Here is a 22403-nt window from a genome sequence, read left to right as displayed (position 1 = left end):
CCCCCACCCCCGTTATTATCCCCAGAGTTCCTCTTTCTCCTCTGCCTCTTGAATGATCTCTTCCCCTGCTCCTTGGACAGCAGAGAGCCCCTATGGCCACCCATTCATCCATTCAGTCGTCCATTCATCCAACGTGTGCTCTGCAAGCACCTCTGAGTTTAAAAGCTCCATTATCATTGTCATCCTCCAAGCCTGTGGTGGACACTGGATAAAGGGAGGAGCAAGACAGTCCTGGCACAAGAGCAGCTCTCCGTGCTGCGAGGAGCAAGGCTCCTAAGCTGGGAATGCTCCTGGGTGGAAGACGGGTGATGTGGGAGATCCCAGGGTGGCCAGGGCTCCGGTGCAGTGAGGGGCAGCTGCCTGTTGACTTCAGAGCTGGCTTCATAGATGGGTCACATTGAGTGAGTTCAGGTTTGCCAGAGGGGACAGGCAACAGGGCTTGGAGGATACTGTGGAAAGAGAGTCAGGGCCCAGGCCAATGAGCCAAAGACCCAACTGGAGAGGGAAGCTGCAAGGGACAGGGCCCTGGCATGTTCCCCTGTGGCTACAGAGAGGACAAGGAGGGCTCCCAGCAGGTAAGCACAGGCCAGAGCAGTTTTAGAAAGGTCACCTCTGAAGGACGAGCACAATTTGCACAGATGGAGAGAACCAGGGGACTGCGATGTGTTTTCAGAACACGGGTCACAAGGCCTGAGGCCATCCTGGGACACCCAGAACACCATAGCTGTGACCTGAAGGTGCCTCTGTATTTCTAGAACAGTCACGATAAGCAGATTCCTAGGACCCACCCCAAATGACTGAGTGAGAATTGGAGTGGGGGGTCTGGGGCTTGCCATTTTTAAAGCTCCCAGGTGACAATGTACTGGGGCCTCCTTGCCTTACACATGCGGTCCCCTTTACCTGGGATGCCTTCCTTCCCTCTTCCTCTACCTTCTTGAACTTTGGGTGCTGCCTGGACATCTTCCGTGTGACATCTTGTGCCAAGCTGTCTTCTGTGTCCCCAGGTGCCCAGGGCTGCTTCCTGCTTGGCCCCTCTTATTCTCTGTTCTCACTGCTGTTCACTCTTTGGTCTCATTTGGCATTTCCTGGATGGCAGGTCCCGCATCCTGATGTCAACACATCTCTTCCTCAAGGTATCGTAAGAAGTATGAGGTGGTCAGTGAGGGAAACTGAGGCACAGAGAGGTTCTCCATAGGCACATATCCCCCAACTCAGAGGTGGTGCAACCCTGGGGCTCTACTATCCCAGGATGCCCCAGACTGGCTGTTCCCTGAGGGCAGGGAACTGTGGGTGTCCCCTGCAAACACAGGTTGGCACACAGGAAGTGCTCCCTGTTCTCACCTGTAGGATGGGTTGAAGGATGGTAGTTCCCTCCCAGGGCTGCTCTGTGGCTTGGGAAGTCCACGGCCTCAATGGAGATTATAGCCTCTGAGGTGCTTGTTCTGGGGAGGGGGTGATGGCAGCAGAGGTGGGGGCTTCCCTCTGGGATTTTAGGGTGCAATGTTTCCCAGACAAAAGGCCTTCTCAGCCTCTGCTACGCTGACATTCAGACTCTCCCACAAAAGACCCTCTGGAACCTGGCCAGGGACCTGGGGAGGGCTTGTGACTGGGGTGGGGTCAGACACCCTCATAAAGACTCTGGCCTGAGGATCAAGCCAGGTGGAGACTCAGGCCATAGCTGCACAGGAAGTCCCCCATTCCCTGTGTGATCTTAAGGGGCTCACCCCTCCCCAGTGCAGAGGACCTCCCTCCCACCCTCACCCACCATTCTTGCCTCCACCCGCCATCCCTTAGGAGCTGTGGGTTATTGTCAATGATGTTGTTAATTAACTGCTTAATTAACTATTTAGGCTAATCAGATTAATTGACATTAATTGGTTACCATTTGTCAAGGACCCTGGAAAGCTATGCCTCTCAGAGTTGGAGTGTGTGACTGGGGCTGGGCAGGGGAGTCAGAGAATCTGTTGTCACACTGTAGAGCTGCGGGTGAGCAGGTCGCAGGCAGGGGCAGAACCAAGGCACCAGGGCTGCTGCCCAGGGACTGAGCACCTCTGGCAGCTCTCGGGGCTGAGCCCTGACTTATCATCCCCTCCTCTCCTCGATTACAGGAAATAAAAGGTTTGACAGAGACCAGGAGAAAGAGTAGTAGACTTCCCTTCCTGCATCCCCAAGGGTTATAAAGACCTCAGAGGGGGAGAGACCTTAAAATTCTAAATAAGCCGTGATATAAGTAGGTCACTACATAATAACTGCTGGGACACAGCAGGCATATTCAGTCAAAAAAAACAGAAGATGAGCAGTTTAGGGTAGATAAAATATGCAAAATATTAAACTGTGATAAAATTATCAGATTTGCATTATTTAGTCAATTACAGCCCCTCAAACCCATAATACATTTTAATGCCTGTTTAAAAAAATACAACTTACAGTTTTAAATTATAGCACTTGAAATAACAACAACAAAAAAAGCTACTATGAATTGCATCCTACGTTTCAAGAAGAAAAAAAAAGCCAACCCATTCAAAAATGGGAGTGTGAGTCTGTCTTCAGAGACAAGTTTCTCAAGATCAAATGGCTTCTGGGTCAAGTCCAATATCGGGCTGGGATTCAGGAGGCTCCAGTCTTGTCTTGACTTTTCCATGGACTCCAGGGTCCCTTCTCTCTCTGGGCCTCAGTTTCCTCGATGGCGAGCCCCCAGCCTGTCTTCTTGTTTCCTTGGAGCAGAAGTGTGGATGATGTCCAGGATACTGGAGATGCATACAAATGTGGTGGGGAGCAGAGGGGTTGTTGGTGGTAGAAGGGTCAAGCCCCCAACATGCAAGGGGAGCTTCCTGCCTCCCCAGCAGGAAGAGGGCTCCCAGCTTGGTGACAGAAGTCTAACACAGTAAGGGAAGACCTGAAGAGTGGATATGGGGGTCTCTCCCCATTTACTGCCCAATCCTGCAGCCCCCGGGGGAGGAAGGACCGGGAGAGACTGGAGGCTGTTGCCTAGCAACAAGAGGCGCATCTGGATCGATGGGAAAGGCAGGCGATGCTCCAGCCCCCAGCCCGGCTCTCTCTTTGATCTCAGCCAGCCCAGCAGGAACCTGGGGGGGATGCCCAGGGCGGCCTGCCTGATTAGAGCTGAGTCAATAGAGGGAATTTTCCATAATGAGATCGTGTGGGCAGTGGAAGCAGCTGCCCCTGGCTCCTCCCTGCGCTCTCCCTGGTGGGTGGAAGGGGCCTGTCTGTCTATCCAGCACCCAGCCTTCCTCCTGATAGCTCCTGGGGTGGGGAGGACATCTCACCTCCCAAATTTGATTCTTCTTTGTCTCGGGCTGCCAGAGACTCAAAACCAAGCCCTTCCAAGAGCCTACAGTATCCAGGCCCCTGAGTTCCAGATAAGAGAAACCGAGACCCCAAAAGGAAAAGGGATCTGGTCAAGCAGTTTCTGGTCCATCTTGCTTTCCTCAACCTGGCTCCCAGGTGCGACCTGAGAGGGTCTGGTCCTGTGGGGAGGAGAAGAAAGAGATGGCAGCTAGGGAGAGCCAATGGACACCTCCAATTTCACAGCAGGGTCATCCTTGGAGGCCAGCTCTTTTTTTTGAGGGCTCCTCAGAGAGCATGGAGACCTGACCCAGGGGTCTTTGGCTTGTACCCCCGGCAAGACAAAGATCACGGTGCCCCCCAGCCAGTGACAGCTCAGACAGTTCTTTCTCAGGCTCAGCTGAAGCTGCTCTTTGGGGACATCCCCCAACCCATCCCACTTCCTGTTCTAGCTCAGGCAGTCCTGGCTAAGCTGCTCCCCATCTGGAGGGCAACAGTCTCCCTGAAGGTCACAAGGACGAGCAAGGAAGAGCAGGGCAGGCTGGCTGGAGCAGGGATTCCTGAGACCAAAATGTCACTTGTTTATTTGACATCGGTTCTGTCTATACACATCTGTCTATGCACATCTGGGTTGAATGGGTCTGTATTCTTTTCATTGGCCAATATGGCCTGTTCTGGTCTATTCCACCAAGGTCTTTATGACTGGAGTGCGGGGTCCTGTTTTCCTGTGTCGGTAAAGCTAGTCTGAACTGACTCAGCTGGGTCTGTCCTGGGCTACAGTGGTCTGCACTGGTCTTGCCTGAGCGGTGTGGCCTATACTGTGCTCACTGTTAGAATCCCAGTGCTCACTGAGGCCTCCTTGTCCCTGGGGGACCTGCCACATAGACTTCTGATCTGGGAATCCAAATTGGAGCTGACATAGTTAGGGGCCCTCAGCTGGTGGGCAGGAGCCTGGGTGCCCTGCAAGACCTTCCTGTCTGTTCAGAGACAGAGCTTATGGAGTTGGTGACAGTGTGGCCTGTGCAAATGTCAACACACAGAGCCTGGGAGAGCAGTGACCAAGGACCTTTCCCACTGAAGCCTCTGGAGATGGCAGTGGTAAAATACGAGCCAGGAGCACGTGTCAGGGCACACTCCTGCTGGATTTCAACAGATGTTCACAGATGGCTGCCTGTGCCAAGCCCTGTGCTGGGCTTGAGGGACAGAAAGGTGGATCAGCCCAGCCACTGCCCTTAGAGAGCCCTCAGCTGGTCAGGGAGCAAACATGATGGAATGAGGCAAGTGCTGACAGCCAGAGGGTGACCTCCTTCACCCTAGGAGGTCAGAGAAGGCTTCACGGGGGAGGTAATGCTTGTCTGGGGTTGCTGGAAGAGGGAAAGAGAAAGGGCATTCCAGGCACCAGGAACAGCATGTGAGACAGGTGCTAGCCTGGGGCTGGACAGGCTGCTCAAGACCCAAGCGCCAGCAAAGCTTCGCCTGGGCTCTTCCGCAATCAGCAGGCTCGCCTTCCCTGCCTTGCCTGCCCTGGGTGCCCCTCTGGGCTCTGATAACTTCACCTGCCCAGCTGCCCCCACCAATGCCACAGGCCACGGCTGCAGGGAAGGAATCAGGCCAACCCTTGCCAGGCATGGCTGGATCCAGCCCCAGACTGGAGCAGGGAGAGCAGGAGAGGGGCCACAGGGATACCGCCAAGGCACCCGGTGCTGTGCCAGCAGCCACACAGACCAGGCGCCTGCCTCTCCTGGAACCAGCCCTCCTCCCCCAGCCCCACCAGCCCCAGCCTGGGGGCTCTGGCCAAGTTCCTCCTCCAGCTCCAGCAGGGGCACAGGAAGCTCCAGCTGCTGAATAATTGAAAGGAAGGCTTTCAGCATTTCTCCCTCCCCCAGCAGCAGCGTCTTCTGGAGGGTTGGGTAACAAACAGCAGCGCCAGCACCTCCCCAGAGAGACTCCAAGGAGGCCGGGAGGAAGCTCGCTGGTAACCCTCTCACTGCCGCTGCAGAGGCAGGTTGGTGTCTGTGCCAAGTGACCTTATCAGCCTCCTAGCCTTCGCCAGTTCACACTGATTTGGGATGGGACAGTTTCTACCCGATCTGATTGATCCCTGTTCTATATTTTCTACTCATTCCTGTAGGCTGGTTGTCCTAGTTCATGGGTGACAGCTAGTGCTTAACACAGAGAGCTTATGGTGCACCTGCTACTGCAGGGCATGTATATTAACCCCTTCATCCTCATAACCATCCTGAGAAGGGGTCCTGATGGCAATTCCAGTTTGCCAGTGAGGAACAAGAGCACCAAAGCTTAGTCACTCAGGGGCACACAGGAAGGAATTTAAACCCAGGTAGACAGAGCCAGCTTTCCTGCTGCTTGCTGATCCCCACAGCTCTGTCTTGGTTGGTGTGGACCGTGTTATCCTTTAGCATCAGACCTTCCTCCAAAGGGTAGGGGTGACCAAAATGAGGGTCTACCGGAGAGATCTTTCCAAAATGAAACTCTGGCCCTGATCTCCCCAGCTCCATACCCTGCACAGACTCCCTGCTGCCTGCAAAGTGTGGTCCTGTCTTCTTGGCCTGGCCCTCACTCCTCTTCTGTCCCCCTGGGTTCAGCTGCCACAGCCACGTACTTCCCTCTCTCACCCCATGACCTCCACACCCTGCCAGGACATTTTCTTCCCCTTCTTTGTCTCTTGAATGCCTACTTATGCTTCAAGATCCCGCCTCCAAGAAGACCCCCCAGCTATGGTCCTGCCCATGCAGCCAGCTCAGCCTAACATCTCTGCCATGTATCCCTCATCCCAGCATCAGTGCCTCTCCCCTGCACTTCCCCCCTTGTCCTCTGAGCACCAGAGTAGCCACCCAGGAGATGTGTGACTGAATGCGTGACTCTAATCTAGAGCTCGTGGGGCATCTCTGAATGCCGTGGCCCTGACTCCCCAGCTGTCCCTCTTGGGTGGGGGGCATGGGAGCTCCCCATTCATTGAAGCTGTGTGGCCACTGTTTGTCCTGTCCCTGTAACATGTCAGTGTCACTGTGCAGCATGGCTTCCCACCTGGATTCCTTGGCTGCAATAGAAATGGCTTCTCCAGCCTGAAAAAATACCTTGATAACTCGGTTGCCTCATGCTCGTCGTTTCCAAGAGGCCCAGCCGTAGCTTCAGAACTGAGGTACCCAGTTGCCTGTGTGTTTGTAAGTTTAGTCACGTTTCTGACAGTTACAAAGAATATTTTTCCTCCAGAAAACTCAGGCGCCATGTCCCTGTTGCCCCTTCTACCCATAATGGGCTTTTCCTCTGGAAGGTTTCATGCAGCATCCACAGTCCCCACCTTCACTGGAGTGCCGCTTCCTATGTCCAGCATCCAAACTCACCCTGCTCCCTGGACCGGCCATGCACTGGGCCTCGGCCTGGAGAGTCCCCTTCCCAGACACCCCGTTCCTTACCTGGGGAAGATGCATCTCCAAAGGGCCATTTCAAACATTGTTCCCTTTGCAAAACCTTCCCTGAGCTTCCCAGGCAGAAGTAGACCCTCTCTGGTCTCCTTTTGCTCTCCATGCTGGGGGTAGAGCAGGGAATGGTATGAGGACCCATGTCCATATCAAGCTTGTCACTGAAAAAAAAAAAAGAATGAGCGATCCCACCAAGCCACAAGGTAGGGGAGTGTCATCTCTGTGTTACAGGTGAGAAAACAGGCTGGGGCGGCTTGATGACTGATCACCCCGCAGAAGTAGTCTTCTGACTCCAAGTCCAGAGCCCCCTCACTAGTGCTCCCTAGTGGTAGTGGGTCTGGTGGGGCACAGCAGGAGGATGCAGCATCCATAAGGTGGTTAAATTGCATGTGACCACACACAGCTTCCTTGAAGGGTGCCCTTGAGGGTGTGAAGGCCCAGAGTCATTGGGAAGGTGGGTCTCCGCAGGCGGGGACAGGGAAAGGACTGTCTAGAGCTGCCTCCCGGAGCAGGAGTGAGAGAGGCTTGAGCCCCAGGACAAAGGAAGCTGCAGGACTGTGGAGTGGTGCTGTCCGTGGTGCTGAAAGCCAGAGGGGCTGCGGGTGAGGGCAGCAGCTTGCAGAGGTCAGTGGTCAGCGGCAGGGAACGGAGAAGTGGTCCAGGTCATCTCAGCAAGTTCCTCCAAAGATGCCTCCCCACTGCCCAGGTGTGGCCTCTGCTCTCCCTCCTCCCTGCCTGTGCCCTCCCCTATCAGAAACCTCGTTCACTCCAGTTTTAGTCTCCAACTCTCTGCTGGTGACACCCAGATCAGGCCCAGATCTCTCTCATGATCAGAACCAGACTCATGGCCGGAGGCTCCCCAGACATCTCCACAGGATGTCCAGGGAATCTTCACACACACCACGTTCAAAACAGGACAGTCACCGCTGACAACTAATAGTAAGGACCGCTAGGACCGTTTGTAAGACACCCATTGTATGCCAGGTCACATGCATTCATCCTTTACCATAAACCTATGAGGAGGATGCAATTAATACGTCCACTTTACAGGCAAGAAAACCAAGGCACAGAGAGTTTAGGTCCCATGCTCAAGGTCACCCAGCTCATGAAGTCCCAAAGAACATAGCCCTGTCCCCACTTCAAATCAGAGATCTCCAGGGCAGGGCTGCATCTTCCCTCAGACCTATCTGTGTCCTCTGCTCACTGAAGCCCTGCTCCCTCTCCCCAAGATCTGACCGGGGCACTCCTGACCTGAGCATCTTCCCCCTCTAGGCCCCAGGATGAGTGATGACCTTATTAGCTGAAAGGCCTTGGTGCCTGTCAGCAGTTGAACAGCCTGGACCTGCCACATGGATGGGCTGTTTCACCAGCAGTGATGGACTGGCAAGCACTAGGGTCCAATCTGTGGCCCATCCTCTCTGTGGCCAGACCTGCTCAGGAGACTCAGGCTGGGGCCTGTGGGCAGGAAGAAAGCCCAGGGATCCCCCCCATCGGTCCTCTGGTCCTTTAACCATTTCCTGACTGGCCGAAGAGGGAGTGTTAGTCAGAGCTTCATGACTTAATCTGCACGTATGTTCACTGGTCTCAGCATTTGGGCTTGTTCTTGGGACCTGGCCTTGCACTGGGGGAAGCCTCAGCTGCTCCCCAGAGGTGGACAGGGTGGCTCGGGTCATTGGCTACCTCCAGTAGCCACCTGTGGGGTCCTTGAGTCTAGCCCCTTCATCATCCAGTGGAGGAACAAGACCCAGGGAGGGTGAGGAACTTGCTCAAGCTCTCACAGCCAATTAGCATTAGACAAAAAAGACTTCCTGTTTGCTGCTTTGCCTCCAAAAAGATGCAGTGTCAGTGTCCAAGGATGAAGACGTGTTAGGGTTAGGGTTCTAGACTCCCTATTACCAGCTTGACCCCATCAATCCCTCATCCTCAACATACCCCCAGTCACCTTCCATGTTCCCCATCATAGTAAATGGCTGCACCATATGCATCTGGCCACCCAAGCCACAGACCCAGTGCCAGCAAGATGCTTCCTCTACCCACTACCTGTCAATCAAAGTTCTACCTGCTGTAATATCCCTGGGGTCTTGTTCATCTTCAAATCTCAGCCTTTACCAGGTTGGAGTCCAGAGTGGATGCTGGGTGAGTGTTTCTTGAGTGACTAATATATTATTTATCTCCTATTTGAATAGGGAGCTCCCTCACCCTGGGATGAACTCCTTGGTTTTAAAGAGTTCAGGTTGTTACTAAGCAAAATGACTCTTTCCGACTGAGCAGAAGTTGACGCTAGGTGACTTCCCTGCAGGAGTTTGGCTTTATATTCTGGAACCATCTAGCCTGATTGGGACTTTGCTCCTCTCAGTGTGGCCCAAGGAACAGCAGCATTGGTGTCACTTGAGTGAGGACTTGTTAGAAGTGCGAATTCTCTCCTAGCTTGGCTGGGCACACCTGTGATCCCAACCACTCAGGAGCACAGGCAGGAGGATTGAAAGTTCAAGGCCAGCCTCAGCAACTTAGAAATCTTGGGGAGAGGGAGCTGTCTCAAAGTAAAAAATAAAAAGGATTTGGGGTTTGGCTCAATGGCTTACTGACTCTAGCTCAATGACTCTAGGTTCAATCTCCAGTACAAAACAAAAAAAAAAAAAGAAAGAAATGCAAATTCTCAGGCCCCACCTTAAATCTACCAATCAGAGACTCTGGGAGGGGTGCCCAACAGTGTGTGTGTTAAAAATCTCCCCCAGACGATTCTGATGCTCCGTAAAATTTAAGAAGGCTGCTGTGGACCACCGCATCCCACTCACTGGTCCACAGATTGGCTGCATCAGAATTACCTGGGGAACTGCAGCAATCTCACCCCCAGAGATTTTTTATTTCAGTAGATCTGGGGTGCATTGCAGATTGACTGGCATATAAAATATAGGACACCCAATTAAATTTGAATTTCAGATAAACAACGAATAATTTTTTAGAAGTATGTCCCAAATATGAAATTCATGAAATTCAAATTTAATTTAACGAGGCTTCCTCTGTTTTTATTTGCCAAGTCTGGCAACCCTCGCTAGAGAGCTGACTTCTAACAAACTCCTCAGTGGAAGTTTTGACCAGGTTTGACCTACATCCTCTTCTGTCCTTCAGATGTTTGAAGCTGGGGTTTCTGGCCACCTGTATGTTCCCATACTCTCCCGGTCCAGGTGGGACATTTTCGTTGGTGTAGCTGGAGACTGCACGCACTTCTGACAGCTGCATCCTGCTATCGACTCACATCGAGTCTGTGATCATTGAAAATCTCTAAATCCTTCCTAAATGTGCTCCTTCTACGCTACATCTACTCCGTTCCCATTTTGGAAGGTTAGTCTGGGGCCCGGCTCCAGCATGCAGCATTTCTCACTATACTTTCCACCTTTTCAGCTACTTTTCATTTTTTTCCATCTGTTGAGTCCTTTTAGATTCTGACTCTATATTTATGATCCCTCCCAGATTGTATCCTCAGTGAATCGCATCTTCAGGGTATGGATGTCCCAGCCAATTGATAGTGATCGCACTGGGTCAGGCACCGGAGGACAGAGTGCTGTGGTCCTCCATCTCAATGCCTCCGTTAAACGCCTGCATCTCATGTGACACTGACCCATTAATCAGCTTCTTTTGAGAACATCTCAATCAGTTGACCAGCTACAACAGTGCAGAATAAAGTTGAGTGTCCCTTATCTGCAATACTTGGAATCAGACTGGATTTCAGGTTTTATTTGTTCAGGTTTTGGAGCATTCGCATGCATGTAATGAGCTGTCTTGGGGATGGGACCGGGAAACTCATTTACATTTGATATACACCTCGGTACTCAGCCTGCAGGTGACTTTGTACAGTATTTTTAGTGCCGCCGTGTTTTGACTGCAGCCTGTCCCGTGAAGTCAGGGGTGGAATTTTCCACTTGTGGGGTCACAACAGCTAATTGATTCGTTTCCGATTCTGGAGCATTCTGGATCTGGGGCTTCTGGGTTGGGAATGCTCAGCCTGCATGGGCACCCACCAGCACGGTGCCTCCTTTTCCTCATGACATCTCACAGTGCCCTGTGAAAGACAACGCCAGCTGCCTCACAGAGAGACCCTGAGTCTGCGGTAGCCCCCTGGTCTACAGGGCCAGCGGCCCTGACCAGTCAGCCTGGTCATTCTTAGGAGCTCGGCCCCTCCTCTAGGAGCCCAGAGGTCATCCTTTGAATGACCTGCCTCAGATTCCTGCCTGGCGCCTCTGCAACACACCAGGTGACGTTGGTGGAAGCCACCATCTGTCCTAGATGGTGAAATCCAGAGGGCACCTGCCAGCGCCTGCCTTCACCACTGCCCTTGTCCCTCAATCATCTCTGCAACCCAGCAATGTCACCCAGGCATTCTGGGACTGGGGACAGAGCCGCTCCAGGCTTGGAGGTCTAAGCGCACTCAGAAGTATGTGCCAGCTTTCCTTCCCTGCTCCCCGGAGCTCTGGCCAAGTTCCAGGGTGGCCAAGGGGCAGAGGTGCAGAGCGGGTCCCAGGGCTGGAGCCCGGCACCTGCTCCCCACAGCCCCAGGGGCTCCCTGCGATGCCCAGAGGCTCTGTGGAGCTGGGGCCAAGCGAAGGCCCCTCCACTGCAGGGGCTCGGGAGAGAGGCCAGTGCAAACAGACTGACCCTCGAGATTTAATGTCCTGGCACAGAGGTGGACAAAAGCCAAGGGAGCACCTGGAGGGAATGACTCAAACTTCCTGGAAGGGGGGATGACTTCCCGTAGGAGGTGACATTTGGGTTGGGCTCTGAAGGATGAGTTGACAGTCCCTCCATGGAGAAGAGAAGAAGAGAAATTCCAGCCCCGGGAGCAGCCTGGGCAAAGGCCCAGAGCAGGAGGGCGGCCATGTGTCACTCAGAGCCGGGGCTGAAGGCTGACCTGGGTGGGGTGTGGCAGAGGGGGAGTTTGGGGCTGTGCTCAGTCCCAGAGAGCTCACCTGGCCCTGGGTCTCATCTGCAGCCTTCGAGAAAAGGAAAAGGAGCAGGGGGGGAGTCGTGGGATGGCAGAGGGCAGAAAGCGCAGGGCTCTGAGGCCCTGAAGGCCCGTGTGTCCGTCTGCCTCACCTGCACCGAGGACACGTGTGTCAGGCACTCTGCTGCGCAAGTGTGGAAAACCAGCTCTCCCCCAGCCAGGGCCAGCCAGACCTGTGACCCCACAGGGACAGCAGCAAGTGGCCCCAACCACAGGGATGAGGAAAGGCTTCCGGAAGGTGATGGTGCCCAAGAGCAGGGACTCTGGGGACAACTAGGAATCGAGCCGGGAGAATCCTGGGTGGGGGGAACGGCAAGCAGGAGAGCGTGGAGGCAAAGAGGTGGGGGACGTAGCAGGCCTGAGGCTGGACCAGGAGGCCGGGCAGGCCACAGCATGAAGTCAAAGTGATGGGAGTCCCTGGAGGCTGACCAGACACAACACTGTCTGGTGCGCCCCTGGAGTGATCTGCCAGGGAGTCCACAGAGGACGGAGGTCTAGGGAAGGGGGGCCGGCAGGACGCTGGGGCAGTGTGCCAGAGGGAGGCGTGGGGTGGCAATGGGGACCAGGACGTGGACTGTGTCAGGAAGGGAGGACGAGGGACAGGACCTGGTAACAAGTGAGCTGTGGGGTGGGATGTGGGGGTCTCCAAGACCTGTCTATGGCTCAGGTGCACAGAGATGGAGGGGCCACCCGTCAGCCAGGCACTGTGGCCAGGTGGGGGTGAGCAGGGCTCCCACTGCTGTCCGTGGTGCTAGTGGAGTACCCCAGAAGGAGCTCTGGTGGAACTGGGGTCGGGGCTGGTCTAGGGACAGAGGCAGGAAGCCAGCAGGGTTTGGGGTGTAGAGAGTGGTTAGAGGAACAGCTTCCGCCTATAAGCCCCAGGAACTCCCCTCTGCTGAGGAATCTGGATGATGCTCCCAAGCACAGGTGAGGATCAGAGAGGGACAGTGATATCTCAGGGTCACACAGCAAGGAGTAGAAAACAATGGCCTAGAACCCAGGATCTTAGAACTCAAGGGCAAGGACATCTGAGAGAAGATTATGTCCTCAATACCACTGCTACTCTGCCTCCTTCAGGGCCTCTGTCATTCACAGTCCCCCTTTCTGCCTTCTATCTTCTGAACATCCCTTCCCCAGCACTCTGAGGCCAGCAAGGGGAAGGTGTGGGGGCTGGGGACACCCCATCTAGGATGTCCAGACAAGCCCAATCCCTTCTTCTCTTTTTCCTTTCCTCCTCCCCTTCCTTCCCTCCCCTCCCACTCCCTGGGAATGAGGCCTCCCAGTTGCTTAGCAACTAGCAGAGCCTTGGAGAAAGAAAATGGAAATAGCTCGGGAGGTGCCTCCCCTCTGTTAAGGTAGAGGCTCTTGGTGTGTTGGGGGGGGCAGTGTTTTACTTTGGATGTAGCCCAGAGTCATACCCAAGAAGCCAGGGCTTCTTATCTCTAAGCCATGCTTACCCTGAGACTAAAAGGATTTGTCTGCCTGGAAAGCTAATGTCAAAGTCATCTTTGGTCACATTATTAGAAGCAGTGTTTCCAGAACAAAGGAGGTGACAGAACTGTGGCCTTTAATGTGGGAGAGACACCCCCACCCAGAATGTTGGTTTTAAAGAAATTAACCTGATCACTGTGGGGATTGGAAAGTATGTCTGGAACAGGAACTTGAGAAGACCCTGGCTTCCCATGTCTGCAGAGCTGCCCTGGGTGAAGCCTGGGAGGTCGAAGCATCCATAGTCTGTGACCCTATTAGACAGAGCCAGGCCAGTGGGCTGGGGCATGTGGGAATGGTTTAAGCTGAGCCTGAAGGAAAGACAATAAATAAATAAAACTAACAAAGATTCTGAGTTGCCTGGTTGACTGGGGAGTTAGGGGGCCACCCAGGCATCTGCACAAGGCAGAGGGGCATCCTGGTAGTGGCCAGGTCCCTGGAGATGACTAGTCTACAGCCTTTGCAGGCCACCTAATCCAGCCTGCACCCACCCACTTACAGATGGGGACAGCCAGCATCCCACCCCATTCAGGCCCCAGGTGTGACCTAAAGGTGCAACCTGTCATCTGTGCGCTGCGGCCTGGGAGCCACGGATTAGAGCCATGGGCGGGCCCTTCAATCTCCAGGATTAACTCGCAGAAGGGAGCTTAGCAGGTGGCCCAGAAGTGACCATCCCGCCTCGGGTTTGTCTGTCCCGCAGGGCCTGCGGCTCCGGGGCCACCGGCCATGTCCTCCACCGTGAACAACGGGGCGGCCAGCATGCCGTCCCCACCGGACGCCGCCAACGGCTTCCCGCAGCCCGGAGCCTCGACGGGGGCCTGGCCGCGGGCAGAGGAGGAGCTGCGCACGGCGGAGCCGGGCCTGGTGAAGCGCGCGCACCGCGAGATCCTGGACCATGAGCGCAAGCGGCGTGTCGAGCTCAAGTGCATGGAGCTGCAGGAGATGATGGAGGAGCAGGGGTGAGTGATGGCTGTGGCCCCTGGGTGGGGCCATGCGAGGAGAGAGGCGAGGGCCCAGGCCCAGGCCAGGGGCTAGTCCAGCAAAGAGCCAAGGTCTTGGGCCAGCTGGGCCAACCATGGCAAGCCCAGCCCACCTTTCGTTCCTCTGTTCGTTTATTCAACCTACAAATTGTCTTTGAACACCTGCTGTCTGTCCAGCTGGGCTCTGGATTCCCAGAAGTCAAGGAGACACAGTCCCCAGGGGGAGAGGGGCACTTACACACCAATGACAAGCCCATCCCAGTTACCCACGCTTATAATCCCAGTGACTCAGGAGGCTGAAGTAGGAGGATGGCAAGTTCAAGGCCAGCCTCAGCAATGCTGTCTCAATTTTTTAAAAAAGGCGGGCTGGGGATATAGCTCAGCATAGCACCACTGGGTTTAAGGCCTTGGTTTCCCCGTCTGTGAAATGGGTGGATCAAGCTGCCACACCAATCCTGCAGCCAGACAAGAAAACACTGAGATACTTAGTGTGTACCAGGGGTGACTGTGGCTTCAGCAAAGGAATCACTTGCTGGGTTCAGGTCATTTCCTGTCCTCAAAGCCCACCCTCCACCCCTAAATACTGTCTCAGAATAGAAACAAGCACATTAACATCCACCACCAAGCAGACTAGAATCATGGTTAAAGGACGGGAGGTGAGAGCCAAGCGCTTCAGGAGCCCGAGCAGAGATTCTGTCAGGGGAGGGGAGGCTGCCAGAGAACAAGGCATTTGAATGGGCTCTGAAGGATGAGTAGGAGTTTGTCACACCATGGGTGGGGAGCAGTAATTCGAACCTCTGAGTGCACTCGCCAGTCAGAAAGGGTTAGGGACATGCACACATTCCCACGTCTAGCAGCGGCCAGACGCCCCCTCTCAGGGAGCTGGAGGCACAAGAACAGAACAAGGCTGGTCCCATTCCTGCAGCTCCAGGGACAGCCGGGGGTCCGAAAGCTCCCTTGGCATCTGTCCTGAGTGCATTGACACAGTGGGCTGGAGCAGGGCTGGCCCCAAAGCAACCTGTGCCTGGGACAGGGTCTAGAGCCACGTAGAGCCCAGGTGTGGCCCCAGTCCACAGTTCTTCCAAACTTCACCTGCATCTGAACACCCAGGCCCCTGGGCTCCCCAGGAGGCAGCTGAGACAGGGGCCACCATCTCTGCAGAGCTCAGAGAGACACTGAAGCTCAGACAGCCACAGTGGAAGGCCATCGGGAAAGTGGGCCACGGCCAGGTCTGCACTCAGCCTCCAGGGCAGCCGCAGCAGGGCTGCTGGGAGGGAGGAGAAACAGGGACCCAGTGCCCGGGGGGACCAGGTAGGTCCCGGGCAGAAATGGATGGCTGAAAGGGAGGACACTGAGGGCAGAGAGGAGCCCCCAGCCGGCAGTGAACGAAGGGATGGGACAAGCCGGGGTTCTGGGCCAGGTAGAGGGGGCGAGAGCATCCTCCACAGAGAGCACCTGGGGCCTTTATTAAACCTGCCGACCTGCTGAGTTGGAGACTCCAGGGCTGAGGGGACTGGAGTGGTGTGGGTGGGGAACGAGGGTAGACAGGGACAGAGAAGGAACAGCCTTCTCCAAGTTCCTGCCCTCCTCCTCCCCGAGTCCCTTCTGCCCTGTCAACCCTCCTGCCCCACTCCAGCCCCCTCTTCCCTGACCTTCCTTCCCAGGGCCCATCCATCCCTGAGCCCTCCTTCCTGAGCCCAAGCAGAGGGCCACGGGGGTTTGGCCACATCCTGTCCTTGGCATTAGACCCCCAGTGTCAAGGTCTGCTGCCTCTCTGGGAAACGCCCTCTAGTTCTCAAGACGTGGTGGGGCCCTTCTCCCTGCCCTGTCCCCCTTTAGGTGGCCCTTAGACTGGAGTCTCCTCTGAAAGCTGGAGTTACCCTCCCCCACCTTCCTGTCCTTTAGCAGCCATGTGACCTGGGGTGGGGGCCACAGCCACTCTGAATCCGAGCTGTCCAGGCTCCCCGCCTAGCTTGACCTTGGCCAAACCATGGCTTCCTTACAGGTACCACAGGTGACCTGCCTTCGGGGGCTGTTCTAGGGGTCCCTGGACCACAGCACAAATGGACAGTCCCCTCCAAGTGCTTGGTAACACTGGGACCCAGCAGTTTCACACAGTCTAGTCACTGGTATTCATTTCTGCCAACGCGGGTTCATTCGTATTTATTTACTGGTTCTCAGGCATTTGACAAATACTGCCACCAGTCACAGGCAGACAGGCTCGCTGGCCCCATTACAGAGCAATCCCTTCCCTTAATGTTGACGGATGGCTGGCTAATTTGCTGGCAGTTGACACCGCACTTGAAGTCACCTTCCCAGGCAGCCTCTGCACGCAGGCTGCGGGGTTTGGGGACACAGAGCCCCAGCGTTCATGATGCGATGCTCCCCCTACTCCTCAGCATCCCCCCCGACCCTACCCACCTCTTGCCATGCCTCTCCTCGTGAGGACACAGGGCGGTGACAGCATGGTTCTGCCCCTAGCTGGGCTGCGAGCCTGGAGCCCTTTCCTCTCCGGGTTCTGATTGCCCATCTGTAAAATGGGAATGCAGCCACCCTCACCTTCAGAGCAGGGGCGAAGAAAGGACAGGCAAGATTAACCCTTCTGGGGCTGTTCTGGGGCCCTTCCAGGGTTCTGAGGTCCTTTCCAGGGACCTCACCCGCCCCTGCCCTAGTAAGTGATCCGGGAAAACCCCAAGGCCACAGTGAATTTGGCGAGTCCTTCCTTCAGGGTCACAGAGTGGATTGGAGACTGAGGAAGTCCGAGGGCAGGAGGAACCCTGGAGCCAGGAGGCCAGGCACCGAGGCCCTGCTGCGCCCTTGACTTTGAGCCTGAGGCTTTGGCCATGCCAGCCAGGCCTTCTGCGTGGCCTTAGAGTGGCAGATGTGCCACCTCCTCAGGGAGTGTGGTTTGGAGCAGCCTCCTGCCTGCATATCAGCCTTGGCCTTCTGAAAAAGCAGAGAGGAGGCCCAAGTGACTCCTGAAGCCCTGGTGCCCTGCTGGCCTGGCAGAGGTCAGGGGTGATAAAAGGCAAAGAACCTGGACCCTCTGCCCCCACTGTTCTGGAGCCAATAAGCCTCAGTGTCTAGCATTTATTTAGCAACTACTGTGTGCCAGACTCTGTACAAAGGGCTTCGAGGGCATCACCTACCTTAATCCAAAGACACCCTTAACAGGCTGGTCATGTCCCTGGTCATGTTCCCATTTCACAGACGTAAAAGGCAAGGCTAGGAAAAGCATATGGATTTGCCCAAGGTTGCAGAGCTAGTAAGCTGGGGTGTCAGGACTAAAAAGGGGCTACCTGGCTCTGCTGCGTGTCACCTCGATGACTGTCCCCCATGGCCTCAACAGAGAAGGCTGAGCCTCAGACATCGGAAGGAAGGGAGACTCAGAGGAGGTGGCACACTTGAGATTTCTCTGTGCAATAATCAGATGACATCTCTGGGCCCTCAGTGTCCCCAGCAAGACACATGGGGCAGAGAAACCCTCCCTATACCTCTGAGATGATTTAAACCAACATTCCTGCCCCCAGCAATGCCTGGGCTGGGCAGCTTGCCCATGACCAGCTGGCCCTGGGGTGAGTCCTAGGCCTCTGTACATGGGCCTCTCCAGGTCTTAGAGAAACCCTCCTCTCCACCCCCACACACTCCATAGACCCCCGGCTATGGGGCTTGGACCCTGTCCGCAGCCCCCTCTCGAGAAGCTGGGGAGCTGCCCCAGACTTGCTCTTGGGCCATCTCCTCCCCTATTCTTCCTGGCCCAGGGTCTTATGCCAGTGACCCAGCTAGCCTCTGCCTCTCTCCTGGGGTCTATGAGTCAGGGGCTGAGTGCTGTTGAGGGCCTGTGCTGTTCGTCTCTGCTGGTGACAATGACAAGCTAGTGTCCTAAGGAGAAGGTGACATGGAACAGTTGTTCTGTGTCTTCAGTTGCTCACAGAGAAGCCACCACTCCTTCTTTCTGGGCCTAGGGACAGCCCAACTGGCCAGCCCCAACAAGCAGCCAGGCCAACAGACTGGCATTTCCAGGGGACGTTGAGACTGCAGTTCAACAGAAGCTGGGGTGTGAAGGGCCCAGACGTTGGTGAAGCTGGGTTACAGGCCTCAGCACAGATGGCCTGCACCCCACCCCAGCATACCGGCCCCAGTCCTGCCTATCACTGCTGCATGGGAAACTGAATCTGCAGAGAGTCGGGTCAGGGGCCGGGTAGGAAGGAACCCGTTCTCCTGTTCCAGGCCCCCATGCAGAGCCAGTGGGTCCCCAAGTCCACTCTCCCTCCTAGATTACGTGTGTCCCTTGTTTTCCCTCCATTCTCAGGATCACTCTGACTCACCATCTCCTACATGAATCCAGACAGTGGCTCAGTGTTAGCCTCCCTGCTTCCAGGTCCCTGTCCTCACTGTGTCCAGGTCCCTCTCCTCCAGCCACACAGCACTGGAATCATCTTCAAACTCTCCAGTGCCTCTCCATCACCAGCTACTCATTTACCAAAACATGTTGGATGCCACAACACAGCAGGCACAATGCCAGGCACCAGGGACATCACAGCCAAGTAGACAGAGATGGCCCGTGCCCTCAGGAATTCCAGGCCAGAGCAGGACGCAGACAAGTCGAGAGAGAATTACTGGAGCATGAATCACCTGCCAGGGTCTGGGAGGGTTCGGTTGCCATGGAAACACAAATGCCCTGAACCGGGTGGCGGGATCCATCCTGCTGTCGACACCGAGAGAGGCGAGTCTTGGTGCTTTAGCCGTGCCAGTTTCCACAGGGTGAGCCTGGACGGTCATCGGGGAGTCCAAGGATGTGTTTGTTTTGAGGCTCTGAAGACTTGCCACTTGCTGCCTGCTAATGTTTGTTGGAGGAGTGCAGGGAAAGACCAAGGGGAGGAAGTGGGATGGGATCCTTGAGAAAGAAGAGCATGAGTGGGAGGGTTGGCCCTGCGGTGGGGACAGACACAGGATGGGAATCAGATGGCAGGGACAAGATAGGACACTCCCCCATTCCCTGTTCTTGTCCTGGTGCATGTCTTCTGCCCAGGACAAGGAATGACCTGTAGCCCAGAGAGGTCATGACACAAGATTCACTCAGTAACAGCCACTAGAACCCGCTATGTGTCAGGGGAGAGGCGAGGTGCAGAGATCCTGGGGGGCAGCAAGGACCCAGTCCAGAGGCAGAGATGTCTGAAGGACTGGGGGGCCAGGAAAGCGCTGTGACCGTGTTGCAGAGAGGGGATGATGGACCCTGGGGCAGGGGCAGGGGCAGGGGCAGGGGCAGGGGCAGGGGTAGTCCCTGGCCTGAGTTTGGGCTCCAGGAGGGAGAACAGGGCAGAGAAGTCAGGAGCGCCCATCAGAGGCCCAGAAAGGGGAGTAAAGGATGTTCCATGGGACCCAGACAAGCCCCTTGGCAGCCTTGATCTGGCAGCAGTGGTCCTGCTCTGAGGACCTCCCAAGGCTGCTGTGAGGATCAGCCATCAGTGAGGCCAAGTAAGCAGAAAAGGCCGTGCCTGCCATGTGCGGTGGCACACCCCTGTAACCCCAACAGCTGGGGAGGCTGAGGCAGGAGGATCACAAGTTCAAGGCCAGCCTCAGCAATTTAGCAAGACCCTATGCAGCTTAGCAAGCCCCTGTCTCAAAATAAAAAATAAAAAGGGCTGTGGGTGTGGCTCAGTGGTTAAGCACCCCTGGGTTCAATCCCTGGTACAAAAAACAGGGGGTGGGGGTGGGAGGTACCTCTGTCCAAGCCAGGATTCTAGCTTCTCCCAAAAAATATCTCAGAGATGTGGGACAGCGACCTTTGGGGCTGGAGTCTAGCACACACCTGGGTCAGCTCTCCCCACCTCTGGGAACAAGTCTTTTTTTAAAACTTTTTCTCATGATTGTTGAGTCTCCCTGTGCGGCTCAGGCTGGCCCTGAACTCCCTCGCTAAGTGATGCTCCCACCTTAGCCTCCTGTGTCGCTGGGACCTGGGCCACCCCTGACCTGACTCCTCCCTCGGTCTGGTTGTGTTTGGGCGGTTGGTCGGGCCTGGTGCACATAGACGGGCCTTGGGCCTCCTCAGCACCGGGGGCCTGACCGGGCTCTGTGGTCAGGCAGGCGTGTGCCCTTGTGACCCTGGGCTGGGGAAGAGGCAGAGGGAGAGAGCAGAAGCCAGGAAAGCAGGCCTGCAGCTCTCTGTGCCCCACAGGTACTCCGAGGAGGAGATCCGGCAGAAGGTGGGAACGTTCCGGCAGATGCTGATGGAGAAGGAAGGAGTGCTCACCAGGGAGGACCGGCCTGGGGCCCACATGTGAGTGCTCCCTGGATAGGGGCAGGGTGGGCACAGAGGGGAACCAGAGGGGCCTGTCCAGGTACTCCCTCAGGGGGTCAGCGCTGGGGTGGGCGCTGGGGGGGGGTGGAGGAGGAGAGAGCATGGACCCTGCTCGCTGGAAGCTGTGACCTGGCCCAGGGCACAAGACGGAAACCCGCACACCAGTACCTTTCCTGTGATGGCCAAAGGCTTAGCGGGTCACGAGGGTTTGGGCTCCATGGAGGCCTTGTCTCTGCGGCCTCAGGGCAGGGCAGCAGTGGTGAGCTGTGGGCCTCTGGGAGGGTTTTGCTCAAACAGGGACGTTTGGGACTCGGAGCAGAGTAGAACCGCACAGCACTTGAAACCACGATGAAAATGGGTCTAGCTGCAAAAATTAGATGGGTGGGCATCGGCTGTGCCTGCTGGGGTCCAGCTGTGGCTGGAGGGCTGGCCCAGCTCCATGCCTGCCAGGTGGTGTGTGCTCGGGGGTGCTATTGAGTCCACTTGAATGCATCTTCACCTTGTTAACCCCTTATTTCCTCACCAGCTCCAGTATCCTGGGCTTCTCTGGCGGGAAGCATAGGACAAGGACCCCAGTAGGGATTGGGAAGGCCTTCGTTGCAGACTCTCTGCTCTGCTAGGATGGACTCTTTCCCAAGTTGCCCAGTTAAACCTCATCTCTCTGGTCAGGGCGGTAGTGAAAGCAGTCAGAGTCGACCTCTGGTTTGACAGGGAGATTCAAGGGTGACCTCGGGAAGCCAGGCTCAGCCTTCCCAGTCTCTCCTCCTCTCTGGACCCTGGGTGAGGATCCAGGGTTGGCCGACACCAAGTCCTTCCTTTCAGCCGCCCAGAACTCACCACTGCCGCACCATTTCCTGTCTCTGTGGGCAGGGCTGACCCTTCTCCTCCCTTCTCATCGTCCTGACAACCAGATTCTCTCTGATGCTGCCACAACAAGAAGACCCTGGCTCTCTGACCTGTGCCCCTAACACTGCCCCAGGGCCCTTCTGGAACACCCCCCATGTTTTCCTCTCTCATGTGAGTGAGAACAAGAAGCCTCTGGATCCAACTTGTTCCACTGTCTCAGAGCCTTCCCTGTGACAACTGTCCCCTCCAGCTCGAGCCAGAAGATCTTCCCTTTGGCCTAATTCCTATTCCAAAGAAAACCGCACTCCCTCAACCCTGCTTTTCACTTAGCTACGGTCCCACATTTCCTTTCCTTTATCAGCCTGATTTTCATAAGCACCCACTGTCTCCACTTCGATGTGGCTCTGTCCCCATGACTCTGAGACCTGCTTGGCCATGGCCACCTGGGCTCCACTTCCCCTGGCCTGTGGCCTCTCTCTAGCATGTGCCACCATTGCGCTTCCCCTTCTGAAAGCTCACTTTCCCCTCTGCTCCCAAGGGGCAGCTCTCCAGGAACTTCCTCTGCCCCTCTGAGGGCTTCTGCTGTGTCCCCTTCCCCTGCCCACTTCTCAGAGGTTGGTTTTCCACTAAGCTGTCAGTTCCAGGAGGACAGGATCTTAGTCATTTCTTTTGCTTGGATCTGGTACCTAGAACAGTGTGGCTCACCCAGTTTCCCCCAAAACCTCGGTTTCTCCATTCATGCAGCAAGAGAGAAGCCAACTTACAGTTCAGGCAGCAGGAATGATATTCAAATATTTCTCCAAACAAGGAAGAAACTGGCTGTCCGGGCGCAAGGGGTGGGGGTGGGGGTGAGAAGGGGAGCTGTCCGTGGTGCTGAACACAGGCTGCCCTGGTCTGAGGCACAGAGGTAGCAAAGAGGGAGGGCAGGCTGCAGTCTGGTCTTGCTCCTTCCTCTGACTGGGTCTTCACATCTCAGCTCACTTCTTAGAAGAGGTATGGGAGAGTGAGTGTGGGCTCTGGAGACAGACACCACCTGTCCAATC

General features: G+C 55.6%; 1 protein-coding gene across 4 annotated transcripts in view; it reads left to right on the top strand.

The window, feature by feature from the left end:
- Srrm3 (serine/arginine repetitive matrix 3) overlaps positions 1–22403 on the top strand; it is a 52782-nt gene that overhangs the window by 6188 nt on the left and 24191 nt on the right. For 3 of the 4 annotated variants that reach the window (XM_078023867.1, XM_078023869.1, XM_078023870.1), the window contains exons 2-3: positions 13934–14192; positions 20392–20493. In XM_078023867.1, coding sequence (XP_077879993.1) covers positions 13960–14192; positions 20392–20493 — 335 coding nt within the window. In that variant the 5' untranslated portion in view covers positions 13934–13959. Of the gene's footprint in view, positions 1–1004; positions 1134–13933; positions 14193–20391; positions 20494–22403 lie in introns of all 4 variants that reach the window. The other variant, XM_078023868.1, reaches the window with a different exon arrangement.

The sequence above is a fragment of the Ictidomys tridecemlineatus genome, chromosome 10, assembly GCF_052094955.1.
Source record: "Ictidomys tridecemlineatus isolate mIctTri1 chromosome 10, mIctTri1.hap1, whole genome shotgun sequence".
NCBI lineage: Eukaryota > Metazoa > Chordata > Mammalia > Rodentia > Sciuridae > Ictidomys > Ictidomys tridecemlineatus.
Note: the sequence above shows the minus strand (reverse complement) of the source record. Positions and strands in the feature narration are given on the sequence as shown.